Source organism: Euprymna scolopes, chromosome 32, assembly GCF_053919585.1.
Source record: "Euprymna scolopes isolate OS-2025 chromosome 32, ASM5391958v1, whole genome shotgun sequence".
Lineage (NCBI taxonomy): Eukaryota > Metazoa > Mollusca > Cephalopoda > Sepiida > Sepiolidae > Euprymna > Euprymna scolopes.
The window spans coordinates 62,395,675-62,411,907 of NC_136513.1; the positions used below are offsets into that span (position 1 = coordinate 62,395,675).

Here is a 16,233-nt window from a genome sequence, read left to right on the forward strand (position 1 = left end):
TAATAAATCTTTGTAAAAAAAAAGAAAAAAAAAAAAAAAAGTTTTTTTTTTTTTTTTTCGGACAGATGGGGGAGTATTTAAAAATATGAGTCAAACATAAGAAAAACTGTTCCCTTAAGTTAAAAAATATATATTTGTTTACTTTTTTTATATACTGTTTTTGAATTATTTTTTTTATTATTTACCAAAATACAGAACAGTGAGAAGTAAATATTTCAACAAATTATTTAATTCTCCAAAATTTCGACCTGTCAGTCTAAGACCTCTCCTCCTCTTTTTTTTTTTTATTAAAAAGATGTTTAGCTGAAATTAAAAAGCATGCCAATACATCTAAACCAGAATTGATTGATCTAAAAATATTAGGTTGCTTGAATGACAGACTAAAATATCACACAAATAGAAAATCATCAGAAGCATTTGCTGAGCCTTAATTTGTCATACATAAAACCTGATAGAAGGGCAAATATAAAAAGTGCAATTTCTTTGAAAACTGGTTCAATCATTGATGATTGTGTTGTCAGCAATGTATTTGCATTTCCAAACTCATTCATGATTGTATAAGGTGTGCTGTGAGGCGTTAACCTTGTATTACAGTGGAAAGCCAAAACCATACATCTACGAACGGACTCTGCCTGTGTTTATCAGTGGATAACAGACACCTTGTCCGGACAAACAAAAGTGCAAACCAAAGCAGCCTCGGAAATGTTAATGTCCACGCTCCTAGATTTGGCCTCGGAATATGCACTAACAATTGATGTAGGGCTCATTAAGTCTCACGACAACAGAGCTGACCATCTTATTTGAGTACCACAGCGGTGGTTAAATGAGATCCATAAAGCGACAGAACCCAGAGAACTTATGTGTGCTGTGGCTGCTGAATATGAACACGTGTCTCAGATACAGACAATTCATCGGTCTAGTGGACATCCTGGTATGAAAAGGACATGGTACTTTGTTAAGTTAGCAAATGTCTTTCCGCAAAATGCCGCACCATTATCTGTAAGCAATTCAGTCAGCAGCCCCCTTTCACAGAATATACTTTACAACTGCTTAATGACATTATCAGAATCCTGTCGGTGCAACTGCCTCTAAATGGCAAAATGGCTAGGGCCACAGTCTATCCACGTCAAGTACAACTGAGTGCCTAAATGGGTTATATCCATAGCAAACCTGCTCCAGGTTTCCGGGACATCAAGCCTATCTGGCTTCCAATGCACCGGGGCTGGATCTAGAGTGGCATTCTTTACAATCCCCAACCATCAACCGCACTTCAGTTTCAGTTATTAGTGGATTTGATTTGTAAGTGAAAGGTTTTGGGTTCGCTTTTCACCGCAGGTAGGCCCGACTCATACGCTTGTGTGCTTTTGCACATGCTCGGCACAGTGTTTGCTAGATGTATTCTCAGATTGCTCTGTTCATAACTAGCAGCATGATCCTTAAAAACAAAGGCACACTGCTGGCAGGGGTGCACCGACAATCAAAAAGGTTGGTATTTCATTGATTATATTATCAGAAAGATAGAAAAGCACTGCAGAGAAGTTGACTGATCTATGAAGGGCTGTGAAGTTGGAATACAAAATTTCAAATTCGACTGCTCTACTTTTGCCACTTCAAACTTTGACTCTGCTTTATGTAATTGATGGTTTTAACTTACATGTGATGAGTGTTCAATTAGTAATGCTCCTGAACCACTTCTCACCACAGTAGAGCAACAAAACTTGCCACATTTTTCTACATAAGAAACACCTAGAGTATGGTATTTCTCCCATCGTTTAATGCAGCTCTGGAGACCGTTTTTGTAGAACACCCTAGGTTGTTCCTCCAACCACAACATGACTTCAGAAATCAAGACTGCATCATCTGGGAAACATTTTCTTTTCAAAAACAATTTCATGTCTGGAATGAGGTGAAACTCAGGTGGTGCAAGGTCAGGAAAGTAGGGGAGATAAAGGAAAATTTCATAGCTATACACCCATACTTCTGATCTGGCAACTTGTGTTTTGAACCAGACAGTTGTCTTACAAGAAGAGAATACCTTTGCTTATCTTGTGCCACCTCTTAATGTTGATATCTTAATTTCCTCAAAAGTGAAGCATAATTGGCTCCTGTAAATGCCAAGAAGTCTGTCATCACTACTCCATTCTGGTTCCAGAATACTGGTGAATAAGGTTGAGAAGAAAGTTTTTCGGAATTTTTCATTTTGATTTCAAATAAGTTTTCATTATAATACGTTTACTTTATATATCAAAGAGCATTTTTTCATTCTATCTAATCGTTTAAATTACAATCATTTTAAAACAATTATTTCTTTTCAGAATGTTGAATACCAGATGGAAAAAAAAAAGTAAATTCGCACAATTTTCTTATTTCAATTCAAGCTAGGCCATAAAGCTGCTGAAACAGTTCACGATATCAACAAAACTTTGGCTCAGGAACCACTACTGAACACACAGCACAGTGGTGGTTTAAGAAATTTCATAGCGGTGACGAGAGTCTTGAAGATAAGCATAGTGGTCGACCATCGGATGTTGACAACGATCAATTAAGAGCCTTAGTCGAAGCCAATCTATGCACAACTTTTTGATAACTTGCTTCTGAATTATGTATACGATGATTTCCAACTATTTGAGAGAGATTGGAAAGACAAAAAAAATTTTGATAAATGGATGCCTCACGAATTGACCGAAAACCAAAAGAAATGCCTTCTTTTATGCAACAAGAACAATCCGTTTCTTCACCGTGACTTGTGATTAAAAGTGGGTTCTTTACAACAACTGGCGGCACTCAACACCGACGAAGCCAGAGTTATGCTAAAAGAAGGTCATGCTGACTTTTTGTTGGTCTGCGACTGGTTGCATTCATTAGTTTTCTGAATGCAAGCAAAACCATTACAGTGGAAAAGTACTGTCAACAAATGGATGAAATGCATCAGAAACTTCGACAATTACATCCGGCATTAGTCAACAGAAAAAGCCTATTTCTTCATGACAATGGCTGACTGAATGTTACTAAACCAATGTTGCAGCATTTGAACGAATCTGGCTACAAAACTCTGCCTCATCCGCCATATTCTCCAGACCTCTCACCTACTTTTTCAAGCATCTCAACAACTTTCTGCATGAGAAATGCTTCAAAACCCTAAGCGATATAAGAACACCTTCAGCAACTTCATTGCTACCAGAATGCAAGATTTTTATGTTACTGACATAAATACACTTATTTTGCATTGGCAAAATTGTGTTGATTCTGATGGTGCTTATTTCGATCAATAAATTTTTGTTTGCTTCAAGATATGTTCATCTGAATTTAAAAATGTAAAATCACAAGAAGTTTCTTGTCAACTTGATATATGCATGCACTCCTAATTTGAATAGGCCTATATAAATATAACAAGGTTTCTATCAGAGAATAAATAAACTAGGGCCATATATATAATGTAAATCAGCTAGTGTCAAGTTAGTTGTGACTCCTTAACTGCTTGCAATGCCACAATTTCATCTTCACAACCCTTGTTCTACAGATCAAATTCTCCATCAAGATGAAGGACAAATCTTAACTAAAACAACCTAGAAAGTGTGAAAGAAAGGGAAAATCGTTCAGACAGTTAAAAAGGTTCCATGTTTCTTTTTTCAGAGAAACCTGAATAATTACCTTCCCTTAGCCATAATTTTTCATTTACTGCAAACAGTATATATATATATATATATATATATATATATATATATATGTGTTTGTGTATGTGTTCTATTATTCAATGCACAAAAGCAAGATGTGTGTTGGTGAAGATATGAGATTTTGCAGGTTTGTTCACTCTTGATATCAAGCAGAGGTTTGAGGTATATTAAAGTATTAGAACCATCTTGAATCGATCATTTAAAACAATCTGTTTTTAATAAATCTAAAAGCTTTTCACTCCCTGAGAAATTGACTCTCACTTTCACACAGGATAATTATCAATGATAAAACAAGTTTGCAAGTAAAGAAAAACATATGTATTGCTGAAAAAACAACTTAATGTTTGTCTTAATGAGTATATACAAGAGTGAACTTTTTGATTTGACTAACATCTTTTTATTTTATTCTTAGTTTAATGAAACAAGTAGTGATAAAGGTAAATAACGCAGTTGTATACTTTCATTTTAAGCAATTTCTTTGTTCATTTCTTCTCGGGTAAGAATAGATGAATCTTACTTCCATTAACTAATTCTTTTCTGGATTCATGATCCCATGAAAATCACTTGCCAACTTTGAGCTGCGACTATTTTGTTACAGCATATGTTATTACAGTAACAAGGCATTGGTTATTTATCATTTGTGTGTGTATTTAATCTTATTGAGTTTTAAATGAGTTGATATTTCAGTTGAATAGATTTCTGGAATTCATTGGTATTCCATATTTTATTGTCAAACTTCAATAAGCATGCAAAAAGAAAAAAGAAAACCTTTTTGATCCAAAAATTGATCTCCCTTACCTTGACATGTCTCATTAATTCTTTTAAACATAGTAACCATTGTTTTTGTTTTTTTTAAAATCACAACTATTCATTTTTGTCATTTTGGTGAGGGATGATTTCATAGTTGACAGAATATTTGACAGTAAGAAAAAACTGCTATGCTTTTATTTACATCCGCATCCCTCAAAAACTCTGTCAAATCAATGCAGTTGTTATCCCTTTTTTCCATCATGAACAATTTTGTTCTGCTTATCCATATATTTTGCCTTGAAATAATTGCTTGATCCTTTAGAACTGTTTCCAAGCAATAAAAAAAAAACTATGTATTCTGTTTTGCAGTTTCTTTTAGAAATTTTTAAAATTAAAAAAAACAACATAGTGCAGGCAGGTATTCATTTTTGTCAGGTTTTTCAAGATGATCACATTTTTTTATGCATGCTTTTCTTTTAAACTTTATTTTACCATTTTTACTTCTGCGTTTTTCAAAAATTACAATATTTTGGAACTTTTTAGAGGAGGATTGCTAATTTGTATCATTTAAACTAATTTCATCTTATTATTTTCACATTTCACTTTGATCAATGTAACCTCTGGCATCATTTTGAACGTGCGAATCTGGCATCATTTTGAACGTGCGAATCTGGCATCATTTTGAACGTGCGAATCTGACATCATTTTGAACGTGCAAATCTGAACAAAATCTTTACCGAAACTAATGCAAACATAAATGAATACTTCTACACAGTCATGGTTAAGATCCATAATCAAAGTTCAGTTCAAAATTTGCCAACTTAGATATAAAGATTCTAAAGTTCATAAAAGATGCATCTATAGAAGGTTTCATTGGCCAAAATCTTGTGAAAATAGCAACTAAAATAAGAATAATAGTCTTAATAATCCAAATAATAAACACTGTATTGCATTCTTGTCAATATTGAATCGGCATCATCTAGTAATTTGTTTATATTTGAGGGAAGAATGATGGATGTTAATTTAGTTTAGAACATCTAAATCTTTTATAATTTGATCATTTTCAAAATTTCACAAATTTAAAATTAAATTTAAAATTTTTCAAGAAATTTAAAAGAATGCTAAAAATCAAATCATTATCCAATTGTAATTAAAATTTTGTAATTTATAAAATAAAATTAGAGAATTTGTCCATCAGTCACATTTTTTATAAGTGCAAAGAAATTCATTGAAGTGTTTGTCTCCTTTTGAAATATCAGGTTTTAACTATTTTTCAAAATGGATAATATTGCATTAAGAATAAAAAAAAAAAAAATCCACACGTTGTTGCCATGGCAGGAAATCGAAATTGAAACCTTTTAGATCTTCAGTCTGAAGTTCTACCAAATTGAACTTTATAATAAATAGAGCTTAAAACATTGCTTTTACACGATAATTCTAACTTTACCTTAACATTGTAGATTTATGATTTACATCATATTTCAAAACAATTGAAATATATGTGATTAAAAAAAAATGAATTGGTAAACATTATGAATAGCATTGGAAATTATTTTTAATAGTTTAAAACAATTTTACTTTAATAATGTTTTGTATGTACTGCATATACTTGTGTACAAATAGAATTTCTGGGAGACGATTTTAAGATTATTTTGGGGTGGAGGGGTTTGGAAATGTTGTTACTCAGTATATACCCATAATCCTAGTAATTAATCACACTTCTTCTGAACCCCACTGCAGTGTGTGTGCCAGCATGTAAGCACATGCAATGTGCGGTTTTTCAGTGGGAAGCTTAATAATAATCAGAATAGCTCTCGCAATGTTCACTCTCTAGACATGACTATTGGCTTAAGTTCAACATGATGTATTCAGTGATGATATGACGGTTTTTTTAGTAGGTTAGGAAATGTAGTGTTTACAATATGTCATTCTCCCCTAAGTTCACTATTAAAAATCCTATAAACGACAATATTAACTATTTATTAACAATTTAATGATAACTATGTAATGAAACCATTTGATGGCATTTAATGCATGCGTTCACATTATTACGGTATATTATGGCTTGTGCAATGTATGTGTTTATGTTATGGTACATGACATAAATTATGTCTAAAAGCTGTAACTGTGCCTGGAATCTATAGCATGTCATTGATCAGAATGTCTGATTAACAACATTTGCGTTTGTTGCATGAAAGTATGCAGTGTGTTGGTTCTATATATGAAAATCGAATAGACCACACTTTTGTAAATGCATTATATTATTGCTCGCAGATGCCGAAAATAATTTATAATATGTCATACCAAAAAGTAAATTATCTGTGCAAGAAAGAGCCATAGTCGACTTATACACAATGACACAATTTTTGATCTTATACATCGACTTATACATAAGTATATATGGTAGTTCTTTCACTATTATATAATTCTCACAGCTTAGCAAAAATATGCAACCGGATATTTGTTAATTACTTCAAAAATTTGAAATTATTTCTTTAACTTGCAAAAAGCAAAATTTTTAAAAACAAAGATGAACTATTTGATAAATATAAAATAATCTCAAGAATGGGAGTTCAATAGAAACGTTTTAATTTGAATAAAATAAAATATGCATCAAGTGCACTTCAAACCAAATCACAACGTAATAATTAGGGAAATAAACAAATATTTTACTTGTTTGAAATTTATCACAAATATATTTCAGAGGTATACTCCATCTTCAGTGTGGTGTTTTGTTTCTTTTTTTTTTGTTTTCTTCTTCCTTGCCAAGTTGTAAATTTGGAGAAGAAGTCTGTATAGAGCCGCGTGTTGTATCTGGCGGTTGTATTTTGAAATGTTTGAACTGTGCGAAACTTAACAATAAACTGAAGATGGTGTGTACCTCTGAAATATATTTGTGATAATTTCAAGCAAATAAAATATTTGTTTATTTTCCTAATATTACGTTGTGATTTGGTTTCAAGCGCACTTGATGCATATTTTATTTTATATAAAATAATCTGTCAATTTTGGTTTAATTGTTAATAGTTGAAATGGTATTATTATAATCAGAATAGTCTCTCTTATATATAAAAAGCACTTTGTGTGTGTGACTTCATTCCTATGGACTCTATAACAGCTGAGTCAGGTTTTTTTTGTTTTTTGTTGTTTTTTTTTTGTTTGTTTTTTGGGTTTTTTTCAGACATATGTATTTTATGTCTCTGGGAATGTTCTTAGATTTTGTATCAGAATGACTCCAATAATTATCAAAAATCAATAATCAAAAAAATATGACTAAAGAAGGAATAGTCCGATTTTGACCAAAGTTTTATGGATTGCTTTGTTCTTGAAAAAAAATTGACTGAAATTTCTTGAAGTTCATACTTTGTTTTTTGGTTTTTTTTTCTTTTCATGAAGTCTGTTCTTTCTATCACTCCAAACACATTTTCACACCTGAAGCTATTCTTCATCTCTACAAATCTATCAGACCATGCATGGGGTACTGTTTTATTTGGCCTGATGAATTTGTCATATTTACAGGGTTCTTAATAAGGTTCAGAAGCATATATGTTATTTGGTTAGCCTCCTACACTTTCCTTCTGCGCCCTCTCTCTCATAGTTTCAGTCATTTAACTCATTGGTTCAGTGGTTTCCACAAATTTGCTGTTTTGATACCTCTATACAGCTTTCTATTTCAGCAACATCTTCCCAAAAACTGCAAACTTACAGAACTTTCTGTTGACTCTTCTCTATTTCAAGACTACGGTTAATAAGTATCTCCTGTCTTTGTCAAAGAGAGTAGAAAGTGAACCATGCATTTAACGTCAGCAGTCTCATATAACTTTCACTCCCTTTATTTTGTCTTTTAGTCCTCACAATTCATTATCAATGTTTCTGAGGGAGGAGCATTGCTGTTTTCTAGGTCGGAATCTATCCATCTAACATTTATCAATGGGTATTTTTTTTTTATCTTGAAGTTATTTTTTTTTTTAAACTCCTTAAATCACAAGCCTTGTCTGGAGTAATATTAAAAAATGTTTTTGTTTTTTTTGTAATCATTTCTTTTTTCTTTTTGGCTACTTACATCAACTGGCTTTATGCCTTGTGTGGAGCGATTTCCATAAGATAAAACAAAAATAAATAAAAAAAATAGATTAAAAAATCATTTTATTGAAAACCTCTAAATTTTTGCCTAAATAAGATATGAAAAATAGCATAAAAAATAAGGATCCATTTAAAGTGACAAATATATTTACTGAACAATTTCATTTTGTCAAAAACAATCAATTTAATATATATATGCAAATTCAAAACTGCATGATTGAGTTCATCAGCTCATCAATTCTTTTATTAAAATCAATCATGTAGTTAATTTGAGATAAACAGATAGTGATAATAATGTACATTGATGAAGGTAGGGTCTCTCCTAGTTAATAATAATCATTCTTGTTACAGTGAACACACAAAAAATAACTTGTATGTTTTGCAATTTAGATTATTCCGACTACTATTCTCATATTGGTTTTTATGTTCATAACGTTTCAGCCAATGCACCCTTCAGGTATTCTTTTTTTAACTTGGGTCTCCTTATGTCGAACTGTGAAACCTGTATGGAATTTGGAACTCAAAACCTTTATTTGATCCACGGGGGTAGATTTTTCTCATTTCATCAGTTATGACTTAGTTACTTATATTATTCCTTGTTATTGTCTCTTGTAGCAAGAATTGAACCTCCCAAAGACTGAATAAAGAATAATAGTTCGAATAATACAAAATTATGATATGTTTGCTTTTCTTTGATTTTTAGGGTAGAGTGCGAGGAGAGATTTCCAAGGATTTTTCTTTTCTGTAAAGATTTTAAATGTTTTTTGGGTTTTTTTTTTTTTTTTTTTTTTTTCAATCTTGTTTTAATATTTTTTCTTTTCTTTTTAATTGATTTTAATTGAATTTTTTAGGCCAACATTACCAGCCAAGTCTGACTCTTCATCCAAGGTAGAATATTTTCTTTCTTTATTCACAAGAAAAGTTTTCCTTTCATTATTTAATTCTATCTTTGTTCTTTCTGGTCCCATTGACAAACTGCATGATTTGCCTATTGGATACCATTAAAGGCTACACAGAATATTTTAAGCCAAATTCAAATCCAATCGGTTCAAGTATGCACTAACAGTGTTGGAAAAGGCATGAACTGCCTACCCCTTCCTTCAATTATTAGTAATTAACTACTGTTTAATTAATTGCATGTACAATTATTTGTCATTAAATAATTGTTTATTTTAAAAAGAAATTTATGCAGTGAAAACAATCGTATGCTATGCTGATTTCAAAATTCTATCAGATCTGGTGTGGTCATTTACATCCGGATATTATTATTTGCAATCCTTCTCAATAAAATATGTGGTAAAATTGTCTGTAATAAATAATTAGTAGTAGCTATTTTGCCTCAACACAACTTAAAAATAAGATACTGTAAAAAAGAAAAAAAAAATGATTAAACCAAACCTGTCTTCATCTTATGTTTTATGTCTTCTTTGCTGTGACACAAGCAGCCACAATCATTTGAAGGCTTTGATGTTGGCAAAATCCTGTCAATGCATGGTTTTTGATTGGTGTACAAGAATTCCCAATCAGGCTCACGTAAGTTTTTAGGACACTGCCCCCCCCCCCAAAAAAAAGGTTTTATTTTGTTTTAGTTACTAGATGTGCAGTTTATTTAAATTTTCAATATTTGCATTGTTATGCTCGGAATATAACAAAATTGTAAGGTTTTACTAACCTATACATAAATATATGATTTAAAAAATAAAAATATATACATATACATATAAATTTCACAGATGATAAAATAGCTCTTAGGGGATCCACAAGTAAAATAAGTTTGGAAGCCCTGGTGTACAACTTCTCACATGTATATGTAGCAGGCCACATATGTACCTCTTGTACTATTTTTGAGCAACCATCATAATTAGGTGGACAACAGGAAAAATCTTTTACATCAAATATTTATACCATTAAGTGTACCTCCCTGGTGATTTAAAAAAATAAAAATTTTTTAAAAATTCAAGATGGCTGACATATGACCAACATTTTTATTCAACTCTTAGCTTCTTTATCTACCAATAAATATGAGTGCCAACAACAAATTGACATTTCTGAATTATCATCTAGCTATTATTTACACTTTCTAACTGGTTTTCTCATCTTGGTCGTCACTATCACAATGTCTTAGTGCTATATGTTGAACTCTGGAACTGTCTTGTAATTTGGGCCCAATCTCCTGTTTAAAATGTTGAAAATTGGTACATATTAAATATTTTTATCAACAAAATTGAAAATTATCTCTCTCTTCTCTTCCTTCCAGAGGCTTTTCTTTTATTTACTTGCCTCTTCACAAAGGCAAAAAAATTTTAAAAGGAGATATTCTGGATTGAGAATGAAACTAATCTGTATGAACCCATAAGCAGGTACAGGTTAATGAAAGCACCTCCGATGACATAAACCCATAAAAGTAGATCTATAAATTATCTCAAATATGTAACATTGAACTTGCAGCCCCCCCCCTTTTCCCCCTTGTTTACATATATACTCATATGATCATGTCAAGGGAGATAACTCGCCTCATTTCTAAAACAACTTTTGCATTGGAAGGACTAAATTCTTTTTCTTTATTTTGAAATAAAAATGAAACTATGATTCAACAGTAAAGAATAAATTAACTGCCATAAAAAGCCTAGATTGGACCAGAAATGTGGAGTCATTTTATGATCACTTTAAATCATAATATGAATGGCACCAATTTTACTGATTTAGAACCTTAAAACTAAAAACATCTTATTTTCTCCTGCACTATCATTTTATTTTTGTTGTTTTATTGTTTTTTAACATGGAAAAAATCCTAATTAAAATAAATCTAGAACTAAGTTGAGATAAGTTATCTTCCTTGATATGACACTTTGCCACCTTAAAGTAAAAAACGGACTTTTAACTTTCTGCAAAATTGACAAATAATTCATTTGGCTTAAGATTCCCATACCAAATTTCTTGTTGACTAATGAATGTGAATTTGTACTCAAAAACATGAACTTGGCAGAGTACAAAATAGACTTCGTGGCTTAGTGGGGGATGCCCTTTTCTCTACCCTGCAACCTCTCTCCCACAGAAGAGACGTTGCGAGCCTATCCTTGTTTTATCGTTATTTCCATGGCGGGTGCTCGTCTGAACTCCAATCTCTGGTCCCCCCTCGCCAATCTTTCACCAAAAACACTCATCTAGCTGAATCCACTGTGAAAAATTTCCCCCACTCTATATCTGTGCCTAAATCAAAACGCGGATTCCATGAACAAGGCTTCTTTCTTAGAACTGCACACCTGTGGAACTCTGTTCTGTCTGCCTGCTTCCCACCGGACTACAACTTGGATGTCTTCAAGTTCAACGTTAACAAATTCCTAATGAACCGCCCCCTTAAGTAAACACTTCATCAAATCTCCACACTACCGTAATGTACTTGCAATAACCCTTATCCCTGAGTGTCTTCCGGGCCTTGATAAGTGGTGATCACTGTGTAAAAAAAAAAAAAAAAAGTTGTTCCATCCTCAGAATTGAATAAAATCTAATTTGTTTTGTTTTATGGCGTATCAACCCTTTTCAAGTTGCCAAATCCAATAATTTTGGTAAAAACATTTCTTAATATCTTCAAATATCCATGTTGTAAATACATGATTTGCTTTTGAATAATTTGTAAATTTTTATTTTTTAGATATACATTAGTAAATAAATGTTAAGTTATTTATAACACTGACATATATGACCACTCTGAGTCAGTGGATCTGAAAATAATGGCAACTAAGGGTGACTACATGCTGTCAGATACTCTCTTCACATCAGATGTAAATTAAGGTTATACCTAAACTCAAATCTAATAAAAACAAAAAATATTAAGAGAAAAAATTGCATCAATTCAAAATGGTCAATGTTTTATTTGTATTTCTCCTCACTTGATTTTCACCAACATTGATATCCTTTGTTTCATTAGGCATCTGCCAGTATTTCTGATGGTGAAGAGAAACATGAAGGTGAAACAGTTTGTAATGATGAAGACGAGGAACTTGAAACAGACGAAGGTCCTGATGTTGAGGGCTTGATAGATCGGATGGTGACCCTGTGTCCACGAGCAAAGAGACCAACAGACATGCCCGAAGATAACCCTCCAGAGCTTCCACCAAAGAAAAAGCAACATCATCATCAGCAGCAGCAACAGCAGAATGGTGAGATCAAGCACACAACAGAGAATGGTGGAATTTTCACTAATGAAGAAGAAAAACCTCCAGTGTTGCCGCCAAAGCGACGTGAAAAGAAAGAAACGGTATTTACACGATTCTCCTTTTTGATTTTGTAACATTTGACTTTCTTGCATTTTTTTTGTTTGTTTTTGTTAAAGAATGAAATATTTGTAATTTATTGATCAATTATTGTTGAATACTACTGCTCTATTTTTTCTAAACTGTCATCCAATATGAATTTTACATGAAAAATAACTGATTTTATTTCATTCTCCACTTCCTATTGATGTTGCTGCTAAGCAGGTGTGTTCTGGAGCAATTATGGTGTGCAACCAATCTTTCTGCTACAAGGGGATAATTTAAAACTTACACATACACACCATGGAACTTTGTCCTTCTCTTCCTTATTCAAACCAGTCAGAATATATAGTATGTCAAACTCGCTGTCAAACTAATAGAATGCAATGGTTTTTGATTTCACAACAGAGAGAAATATATGAAATTTCATTGTGAACGACAGTTTTCTCCTTGTTGTCTTGTCTTGGCAGAGTACAAAACCGACTTAACAATTACGTGACAGATTATCTTTTCTGTTCTATATAGACAACACATTACAGTACTTGTGCATTTAATGAACCAGATATAACTCGGTATTTGCTCGTCTTTGTCCGGCGCATGACATCAACAGCCGGATAAAACCGAGCGTTACAGATAAAATAAAAACAACGCTACAAAATAACTCTAAAATGAAATTGCAAATGTAGAAACATCCAAAAATAAATAAATAAAAAGCAAAACCCTACCGTTCATTTGTTTTTTTATTAGTAGTATTGTTTGAAATTGTTTTCTGTTTGTAAAATAAATACATATAAAACATTTTTTGTAAACAAATGATAGTTATTTATTTATTTTTTTTAATGAAACGTTCTTTTTTCTGTTTTTTTTATGAAACATTTTTTTTTCAACTATTTACTTAAAAAAAAGAAAAAAATCATAAGAAAAAGGAAAAGAACAAAACTTTTTTTTTAACCAAGTTTTTTTTTTTTTGCGAAGAACAAGTAATTTTTTTTTTTTTTTTTTTTTAACCCAAATCCCAGCGAGATTTTTTTTTTTTTTTTTTTTTTTTTTTGCCAGGAACATATTTTCTCAGGAGGATGTATTTTCCTCAGACTTTTGGAGGGCATCAGACGACAAAGTGGACGAAGATGAGACAGCAAATGTGATAGGAAGCTCCTTACCAACCGGGTAGCTTTCGGCGATGTGGGTATGGAGTCAAACGACTGTCTACCAAACTTTTGTCTCCACATAAATTCTAAAAGATATGTGTCCAAAAGCTCCCGGTTGGTTCTGCATTCTCATTTATTGCGCTGCTTTGCTTCTTTCCACATTCGCTCCGCATGATTTGTTGTTGCCTGTGTTACGGCGGGATCTACAAAATTAAGGCTGTGGTTGGTTCACCGTTAAATGGTGATACCCCTCCTCTCCTCCCACTTTGCTGCAAGCCCTTCAACAGTCTGATACAACCGTGGTCCCTGGCAGAATGTATTTTCTTATTAGTGGAAGGAGGGTTTCGGCATTTCTATTTGGTACGTTAACCAAAAAAGCCTCCTTTTCGGCAGGGTCACCATATCCACCGAAGACCCAGACCAGTGTTAGACGTCTGCCGACGTTGTGTTTCCGGCGGTTGAAGAAGACAGACATCGATTTCGACCGTATGGCCTTGGCCTCCTATCTGCCAGGGATTCCTAAGAAACTAATCCCGGCATATATCTCGCATGAAATTCTTTCAGTCCATAATTGTGTGGCATGACCGCAACCTACATTCGTGCTGGAGATTCCTAGTCGCTGCCATCTCGAACGCCCATATTGAAATTCTCGTCTGCTGCTTGGCGCGCGCACGTACGTCGAGTTGAAACTAAATGCATAGTGTTTTGAAAACCCGAGCTGTTGACGTCATGCGCCAGACAAAGCCAAGCAAATGCTGAGTTATGTCTGGTTCATTAAATGACATCAAACTGTGCACTTAATATCTTTATAGATACACGATGGTCTTTATTCATGAAATTCTTTATTTGGCCACATTACTTACCATTCTCAACTCTATTGCCATTTCCATAGAAGGCGTTTGATTGAGTTTCAATATCAATGACCTTCGTTACAGCCTCTTTCATCTCCTCAATTGTCTCATAATAACAGCCTCTAAAGTTTTTCTTGAGCTTAAGGAATAACCAAAAGTCATAAGGAGCAAGGTCTGAAGGGTGAGGAACTGTCCTAATGCCAATCTTGGTCAAATAGTCTGTGACAAAGATGGAGTTGTGGATTGGTGCATTGTCCTGGTGGAAATGCCACTGACCCGATTTGAAGAGTGCTGACCTCTTCTAACAGAATCTCTTTCTGAACATAGTATTTCTTGTTGACTGTCCAATTAGAACCCAGTGTATGTAGACCATGCCAGTGTTGTCAGGAAAAATGATCATCATAAGTTTCTTTGCTCTCTCTGGTCTTCTTAGATCGAGGAGAACCAGCATGCTTCCTTTGGGAAGCTTTTATCGATCACCAGAGCATCAAGATCTGCAGAATCTGAATTGATCAGCTTGACCATCTCCTTACTGTCATGACAACATGATCTTCTCTGAGCACCCTTGGGACAAACTTTGCATAAATCTTCCACATTGTCGGTTCCTCGCAAATAATTGTGTGCACTCTTCCCACACTGACATCAAACTGTGCACTTAATGTCTTTATAGATACATGATGGTCTTTATTCATGAAATTCTTTATTTGGCTAAACAACTCGCGTGTTCTAACTTCCTTTCTCCTGACACATCTCTTATCATCCCTCACTGACTCTCTGCCTTCCTTGAATCTCTTATGCCACTCAAAACTGATGCTTGATAAGAAAGCAGTCTGAAGCATTCTATATGCTTCTGTGGCATTTTTTCCAAGTTTAAAACATAATTTTATTGCATATTGTTCTTCTAAACTGTCCTCACATTCAAATTGCATTTTTGAAATCCGTCAGCTGTGGCAATCAGGCTTTAGTAGAGTGTATGCTCCTGCTTTAGCTGTTCATTTGAACCTAAAAATCGTAAAAATTGATCAGTCAGCTCATAAGATGAATTTTTAAGAGTCTACAGCAATTTTAAATGCCTGTACAAAAAAAGTCTGGAAACTTAAGGCACCTCATAACTTAAGTATTTATGTCTATAGTTGTTTCTATTGAGATTATTTTTGTCTTTTTGATAGAATAAAGGCCGGCCTGTTAGTAATGGACTGCCTCCAACTCCCAAAGTCCATGTAAGTATTTGCACACTTTTTTATTTAATCTTTTAAAAAATATTTAAACTATTTTGAAAAAATAGTAATTTTGTCAATGTTTTAAAATGGAAATCATTTAGATTTTTTAATTTTGTTCTTGTATTATTGTGGGGAAAATAGAAACGAACATACAAACGGCCTACCTGAAAACGCCCACATGTCTGCCTGTCATGCGCGTTGGTCAGGAAAAGAAAAACCAAGATGGCATCTGCGATATTTAACAAAAACTGTCT

The 16,233-nt window shown here is 33.2% G+C and overlaps 1 protein-coding gene across 6 annotated transcripts in view; it reads left to right on the forward strand.

Moving 5' to 3' along the window:
- LOC145256384 (mitogen-activated protein kinase kinase kinase kinase 5-like) overlaps positions 1 to 16,233 on the forward strand; it is a 662,642-nt gene that overhangs the window by 543,486 nt on the left and 102,923 nt on the right. For all 6 annotated transcript variants that reach the window (XM_080115226.1, XM_080115224.1, XM_080115227.1 and 3 more), the window contains 3 exons: positions 9,359 to 9,395; positions 12,436 to 12,765; positions 15,929 to 15,979. In XM_080115226.1, the coding sequence (XP_079971352.1) occupies positions 9,359 to 9,395; positions 12,436 to 12,765; positions 15,929 to 15,979 (418 nt within the window). The remainder of the gene's footprint in view (positions 1 to 9,358; positions 9,396 to 12,435; positions 12,766 to 15,928; positions 15,980 to 16,233) is intronic.